This window comes from Elephantulus edwardii, unplaced genomic scaffold (assembly GCF_000299155.1).
Source record: "Elephantulus edwardii isolate Elephantulus edwardi_28Jun2011 unplaced genomic scaffold, EleEdw1.0 scaffold00232, whole genome shotgun sequence".
Classification (NCBI taxonomy): domain Eukaryota; kingdom Metazoa; phylum Chordata; class Mammalia; order Macroscelidea; family Macroscelididae; genus Elephantulus; species Elephantulus edwardii.
The window spans coordinates 2,124,454-2,132,390 of NW_006399982.1; the positions used below are offsets into that span (position 1 = coordinate 2,124,454).

Consider the following 7,937-nt stretch of genomic DNA (forward strand, 5'->3'; position numbering starts at 1 on the left):
ATCAGGATTGGTGGAAGAGTCATCAGCAAACTGGGTTATGTGGATGACACAACCCTGCTTGCTGAAACTGAGGAGGACCCGAAGCGCTTGCTGTAGAAGGTCAAGGATTGCACCCTTCAATACAGATTGAAGCTCAACATCAAGAAAACAAAGATTCTCACCACTGGACCAATGGGCAGCATCAGTAAGGATGGTAAAGTGATTGAGATAGTTAACAGTTTTCGTTTACTTGGTTCCACAGCCAACACTCTTGGTAACAGCAGCCAGGAAATCAAGAGATGAATTGCATTGGAAAAGTCAGCTGTGAGGGATCTCTCAAAAGTACTGAAGAGCAACGATGTCAGGCTGGAGACTAAGGTGCACCTTATCTGAGCTATAGTCTTCACAGTTATGTGCTATGCATCAGAGAGTTGGACAGTGACTAGGGATGATAGAAAGAGAATCGATGCCTTTGAGCTGTGGTGCTGGAGCAGAGTGTTGAATATACCATGGACTGCTAGGAGAACAAGCAGGTTTATCCTGGAGAGGTTGAAGCTGTAGTGGTCCTTGGAGTCAAGGATTCTGAAGCTTCGTCTGACATACTTTGGGCATGTTGCAAGGAGAGACTGGTCCTTGGAGAGAGATAACATGTTTGGGAGAGTGGAGGGACGGTGCAGGAGAGGAAGACCCTCGATGAGATGGATCAATTCTGTGATTGGGATGGTGGGAATGAGTGTGTCAGAGACAACGAGGTTGGCACAGGATAGAGCATTTAGGGCTCTTGTACATAGGGTCGCTTTGAGTTGCAAGCAACTCATTGGCAAATAACAACAACAACAAGTAAAATTAGAACCCTATTCCTTTATCCTTCTTGAAAACAACAACCAAGTTCCAAGAAGCATATTACCAAATCAAAACCAAACCTAGTGCCAACTACGCTATTCCAACTCTCCCAGCGACTCTCCATTGCTTTTCTCCATTGCAGTTTTTAGAAGACTGCCCTTCTTTCTCCTTTAAAGTGACTTGTGGTTTTGAACTGTTGACCTTTTGATTGGAAGTCTGACACTAGGCGACCAAGGATCCTTAATAAAGTTGTTGAATTAGAACCAGCTCTTAACTGACTCTCCCTCCAGTGAGTTTTCAAGGCTGTAATTTATATAGGAAGAGATTGTTTATCTTTTGTTCATGGAACACCTAGTGGATTTACATTTCTTGTCTTTGGGTTGGCAGGTCAACTCTTTATCCACTAGACCACCAGAGCTCTCCAAGAAGCGTGATAGCTTCCTGATAGTCTTGGGGGAAATCAGAGATGGTTAACACATAGCATATTTTATCTTATTTTTTTTTAATTGTTGTATACCTTAGAGTTGGAACCAACCCTTAGCTGACCCTCTGGGTTTTCAGAGGCAGTTAACCACACAGAAGGAAATTACTCATCCTTCTTCTATGGAGCAACTGATGGCCCCAAAATGCTTGCTTTGGGGATTTCAGTGCAGCTTCTTGACACTATGCCACCAGAGCTCCCATATGTGTCTTGCTGGTGACCCTTAATGGGAACCACACAGCTACACAGATGTGTGGCAGCTGAGATATGACCATGCTCTATCCCTAGTATGTAAATCTTTTCACACATGACCGCAAGTTTTCGTCCTGAAAAATTTTAAACATGTAAGTGTCATGGGCCTTTGTGTTTCCTCAAGAAAAACTCAACTTTGAACATTAAATTTGAGTATGTCTTTCCTATACTTAAAAATGAGCTTTGTGGTTCTACACAAAGGATGAGAGCACTATGGCTGAAAGAATCCTTAGAGATCATCAAATCCTATATTTTACAGATGGGGAAAAGGCTCACAGTAAGATACAATGTCTCATTCATCATCTTAGAGTAGATAGACTTGGGTTGCAAATAGTTGTGTTGACTATCCAGCATATATGTCTTACATAAAAGAGCTACTTATGTATAAATGATAACTTCCTTATCAGCAACATAAATGAAATCAGACATATATGACACATAAATCATGTGTGAATTAATGTTTCATAGTATTTATCTAATAATCCTTTGGAAAACAAAATAATATTAAGGTCCATAAATATTATTTTAAAATCCCCCAATGTGGAAAACTTATAAGTTGTAGGCATTGAACAACAACAAAAAATAATTAAAAACACTAAATTTTGGAGAAGACAACACTCTGCCAGGAGGATTGACACAGTGACTGCAGCAATGGGCTTGAATGTGTCAGAGATTGTGAGGACGGCATAGGGTAGGATAGGGTTTCAGGTCTGTTGTTCATAGGATTACTATGAGTTGTACTTGATGCAACAACATCTAATAACGACAATGTGAGGAACTCAGTTTACATTCATTACCTAACCAAACATGAAGGGTAAAGTTTTGAGCTCTGAAAGAAGTAGAGTCCAGAGATTTCTGGTAGTCTTTTAAGGGGCCAATTGTCTCCTTCCTTTGACTTATGTATGTGTGGGATACTCATACAAATCAGCCACATGATCTGAAGTTGAAGGTGAGTGGGTTTCTTCTGGTGAGTTGAGAGCTGGGACTTAGATGGATAATGCAGGGCAGAGAAAAAGAAATGATTGACTTGAATCTAATTGGCTTGTGACCTGAACAAGGCCTCTCTCCCAGCTGTCTTTCCACTACGCTTCCAAGTCAGATGGAGTCTCTGTTTCTGAGAGCCTTCCTTTTCGTGTGGGTGAACCTTGTCCACCTGCAGGTCTCCTTCACTTCAAGCACACAGAAATGTCCCACTTTTTTACTCATTAAACTAACACATTGTGCTTGTTACCCGGTTTCTTACCTGGTTAAACTCTCCACTTCTGAAAGGATCTTCATTTTCAAATCTTTGTGGGCAAAGGCAATGACACGGAAGCCTTGTATTGTATAATTCTTCAGCTCTTGTGAGAAATTTTTGGGAACTGTATGGAAATACAGAGAAAGAATGAATATAAGTTCCCAATGAAGGTTGCTGAGCAAGACTTTGGGATGCAGTCATTGTATTCTGTTTTTAACTTTCACTCCAGAACAAGACTTTTAAGAAAAATTATAGCTCCGTTCAAAGGCCATGAACAATTACATTAACGTATTTTTACTGGTCTTATGGAAATGAATGTCCTAGATTCACTGGTCATCAATTTGGTGTCAAGTACACCCACTGAATTAATTAGGAAACAGCTTTAGTGTTATGTCTTCCCAATGGTTTAAATACTTGGCTGGGGTCAGGGAAGTGGTGGACTATCTAGTTCAGGTTGAAAGGCTACAATGCACTGGTCAAATTTGGCCCACTGTTAGTCTTTGTAAATAAAGTTTTATTGGAACACACACAGGGATATTTATTTGAATAGCATTTGTGGCTACTTTCATAACACAATTCAGAAGTGTTTGAGAAAGATGCTATATGACCTGAAAAGTGAAAAATTTTTAAGACATTTCTAAGCACAAATTCTAAATAAGAGATGCCAGTAACATAATCGTAACTAAAGGTTATAATCTATAAAATCTTTATGTGTTGTGCCTACAAAAGTATTAGGAGAAAGTAAAGTATAATAGAAGTAATGGCTTAGTAACCAATAGAGTTGAAATCTAGTCTCTACTGCTGGCTTTCTGACCTTGGACATGTGGGATCTCTGTCTGGAGTTCAGTTTTCTCACTCATCAAAATCACTCAGGTAATGTCTCTACTCCTTTCAACTTGCTACTGTTGTTAGTTGCCCTTGAGTCTATTGACTCATAATGGCTTGAGTGTGCAGACTAGCATGATTCGATATGTTTTCTTAGCTGGGACATTTAAGAAACAGATCGTCAGGTTTGTGTTCTAAGGTCTTTCCAGATGAGTTTGAGTTGCCAGACTTCCAACTGGTATTTGAGCATTTACATGCTAGAATTCTAAAATAATTCTGGAGATAGGTATCTAATTATAAAGAAGTTCCTAGTTCTCTATTTCTTAAATAAAAGAGAAACTATATCACTGAAGAGAGTATTAGTACCAAAGGCCAGAGGTTAGGCCAATAGAAAGGAATGGAAAAGCTGCCAAGAGAAGAAGGTAGAATGTGATAAGACAGCCTTTTATTGACAGATGGGGCAATAAAAAAATACTTAAAATGTTAATAATATAGTTGTTTGTGTCTAAATGGGGAAGAGGGGACAGTGGTGAGAAGTCTGTTTATCTGAGTAGGATTGTGCTAACAGATACTTCAAGAGAAGGTCAAAGTTAGGAGGGGGGAACCAAGCATTTCAAGGGTACAAAAACACTTCAAATGGAGAAGAAAGTTAAAGCAATCATGTGCCGAATCTAAAATTCTGGGTACAAGTTGATGGCTATCAGCAATTGTCAAGAGAATATAGATGAAAATCAGGAGAAAAAGGCCAATTTTATATAAATGAACTCATTTGAATGCAACAAAATTCTTATAAATCTGGGCTGTCGCTTAGAGAGTGCATATGTTTCTAAGGCAAAAAAACAATACAAATCAGCTCAAAATCTGGCTCAGAAAGATGAAATTGCTGTGAAAGTGATCAATTACTTTGCTTTAATGCCATCTAACTTACTCTAATCACATTTTTCTCCTAAAAGATTTTTCTTTTTTAATATTCTTCTGCTATGGTTCTATCCAAATCTTTATGCATGAAGCCAGCCTCGTAGGGCAAAGAGCAACCCTGTCTGCAGAATTACGGTCTAGTGTCCCGTTGGTCCCTTCTGAGTGATGCTCATTCTCATCCTCCCTAGTTCTCTCACCACAGGAGGGTCTCCCTATCCTGATCCAGATGCTGCTTCACAGCTCCTCCCCTGGTAGCTCATTTTTACTATATTCTTCAGATTGTACCACAGATAGACTATACTTCCTGCTGTGAGGTGAATGCCCACTCCTTGCTTAGTCCATTAGAACCCTTACCCACACAATGGTTGACTCTACAGTCATTAATTTAACTTTGTTTGCTTCAGGTGTTTCACTTTCTAAACTATTTACCTCTGAACTAAACTGCAGGTCTCATTACATTCATTAACAACTACCTTTTCTGCCTTGATACCATGAGAAATGACAGTTCTGAGTCAAGATTCTATAGGAGATTCCTGATCAAAAGTGGAGGAAATGCGGACTTGAATTTAAAATTCTCATGGAATCCAGACTTTTTGGAATCACTAAGACTGGACAAACGGAGGAAATTATTGCCTTGAGGTAGTCTTTAGACTCTAACCTTAAACCAAAACTATCCTCTGAATTCATCCTAAAAAATAAACAAAACAAAATCCAGCAGCTGTCAGGAATTAAAAGAAAGAAGGAGGTAAATGGAGCAGAGATTTTTAGTAAATGAAAATATTCTGTATGATACCGTAATGGTGAATGCACACCCTAAAACTGTAGACACACGTCATTCTGTATTTGCTAAAACCCATAGGGCTATTAAACAGTTAAAAGTGAGTTCTACTGTAAACCCTGACCTTTACCTAGTGTCAATGTGTGCTACTATCTTTGTTTAATAAGTGTATTTGGAAGCTGGAGTGGCATCCACATCCTAAACAACATACCTCCGGAAACTCTATGAACTTTGATAAATGTTGATAGTTGTAGAGGACTTCAGGCTTTTTGTTCATAGGGTCTCTATGAATGGAGGTTGACTCAAAGGCATCAACAACAACAATATTGGTTCACCAGTTGTAACAAATAAACCACCTTTTTTCAATATATTAATAATGGGAGAAGGGGGTGGGGGTGTCGTGTAAGAGATATCTGTGAGTGTATTCTCTGTACTTTCTATGAAATTTTTTTTGTAAACCTAAAACTTCTCTAAAAATTAAAGTTTGCTTAAAAATTCCCTCCCAAAGGCCAAAATTGTCAGTACCTGTTTCTGCTCTGCAGAACCTGGTGACCATCTCTGGGGCTCCCTTCATGTAGGCGTGAACACAATCCTCTCCCATCAGCTGAGCAACCACAGACATCCTCTGCAGGCTCGAGGAAAACGGAAACTGGACGAGGACCGCAATGGCTTGTACTGGACTCTGTAAGCATCCAACACATGGTTGCTTTCAGAGCTTTCAAGGGTAGTTTATCAAGTGCATACCGACAAAGAGGTCTACTGTGCAATGTGGCACAATCCTGATTGGCCCAGGCGCATGGTAAAGTGGGAAATTCATCACTACTTTTTTTTTCTGGCTTCATAAGGTGGCTTCTTCACCAATTTGTTTGGCCTCGACTGGAGAAATCTTAATCCCTTTTCAGGCTCATAGGTCCCCTCCTTTGGTGCTCTTCAGAAACAGTCCTCACGGCATCCTCTGGGTTTCTACAGTTTTTGTTTTTCACCCTTTGTTACAGTGTTTGCACATTGTATTGCACTTATTTGTACCTATACTGATTTTTTCTACCCAAATATGCACTCCTCCAGCTCAGAGCCCAGCATATCTAGTGTTCAGATCTCTCTACCAGCACTTAGCACAGGGGTCCAGGATATGTAATAGATAAGTACTTCATAAGTGTTTGTTGAGTAAATTCATGGAAAATTTAAGAATGTAAAAAAAAATTATGAAAATAAGAGCTACTGTTACAATCCAAACAATTCTTATTCTTACCCATGTTGACTCAATGTGTTACAGAGAACTACTCCACAGAATTGTCATCACTGGACCTTTCAAAAGGTCACCAAACCTGTCTTCGTAGGTGCCTCTGGGTGAATTTGAACAGTCAACCTTTTAGCTAGTAGCCAAATCACCCACAGCACTCAGAGAAGAGAATACAGCATGTGAAAGTTAGGGATGCTTCACCGATTTTAAGGACACAAAACTACTTGATTCATAAAATCCTACCTGGCTGGCTTGTGGTCCTGGTTTTATGATTACACTTGACTCTGACATCCCAGTTGTACAGTAGTCCACGTTGCAGTCTTCCACTTTCTGTTTTAAAAGGAAAATACTCATAAAATTAGTTGGAGGAAAACTAATAGAAAAGAAATCTCTCTTATTTTCCCACAGCACTTTAATATTTTCAAAACTTCTTTCACATGTTTTCTCTCCTAAGACCAATTTTCTTAATACAGGCAATGTCAAGTTTCAGTTGTGTTGATTTACATTTATGGACCTTTGTGGAGGATGTCAAAGCCAGAAATGCTGTAATTACATTAAGTAGTAACTGATAGAGTAGTGCTAGCTACAGATTGATGGTTTTTCTTACTGTTATGTCTAGTGAGTGAAAGGAGGGCTTAAGTGGAGATTCGCTGTCCGATAGAGATGGCCACATTAGTTCTCAGATGAGACAGGGATGAGGGCTGGGATAAGCTGCAAAGCACTTAAGTTATATCAATGCTACTAACTTCTTTTGTAGGATCTGATCGGGTGGCTTAGCTAACAGGAAGCTGTGCTGCTAACCAAGGGCTGTGCTTCTCTGGTGGTTCAAATCCAAGGGAAAGACCAACTATCTCTCCCCCTTAGAGCCGCTGGTGGATTTCAACCCCCAGAGAGGCATCGTTTTAGCAATCTCCTCCTGTGCAATTTACAACCTCTGAAAACCTGTTGGAGGTTCAGCTATGAGTAGGTTCCTACTCATTGTTGGTGGATTCGAGTTCTGAGCTTGAACCTAGTTAGTTAGAGAGTTAGCAACTCATCTGCTCACAAGTTAAAAAGCATATTTGAAATTGGTTTATATAATTTGGTTGCTGCAACAGCAGTAGTTACACCATCTGAAAAGCCACTATTTATCTATTAGGTGAGTAAACCATTTGGAAATATACAAAATAGAGGCCAGTAAATAGGAGACTGTGTCCAATCTCTGATCTTTGGCTATTTTTGCCTCAGGATGTCACTTCTTTTCTCCAACTCAAACTACTCAACTCTCCCCAGTTCATCACCATAGGCTCTTGCTCATATGTTGTTCCATGAAATTCTTCTGTGTCTTCCAATTCTTTTCGATACAGTGACTCAGTATATTCCTTCCATCTTCTTTTAATACTTC

The 7,937-nt window shown here is 39.5% G+C and overlaps 1 protein-coding gene across 1 annotated transcript in view; it reads right to left on the minus strand.

The window, feature by feature from the left end:
• Nucleotides 1-7,937, minus strand: part of ATP13A5 (ATPase type 13A5) — a 207,555-nt gene that overhangs the window by 101,957 nt on the left and 97,661 nt on the right. The window contains exons 15-17 of the mRNA XM_006898539.1: nucleotides 6,797-6,883; nucleotides 5,839-5,995; nucleotides 2,799-2,916 (exon numbers count right to left, since the gene is read on the minus strand). Coding sequence (XP_006898601.1) covers nucleotides 2,799-2,916; nucleotides 5,839-5,995; nucleotides 6,797-6,883 — 362 coding nt within the window. The remainder of the gene's footprint in view (nucleotides 1-2,798; nucleotides 2,917-5,838; nucleotides 5,996-6,796; nucleotides 6,884-7,937) is intronic.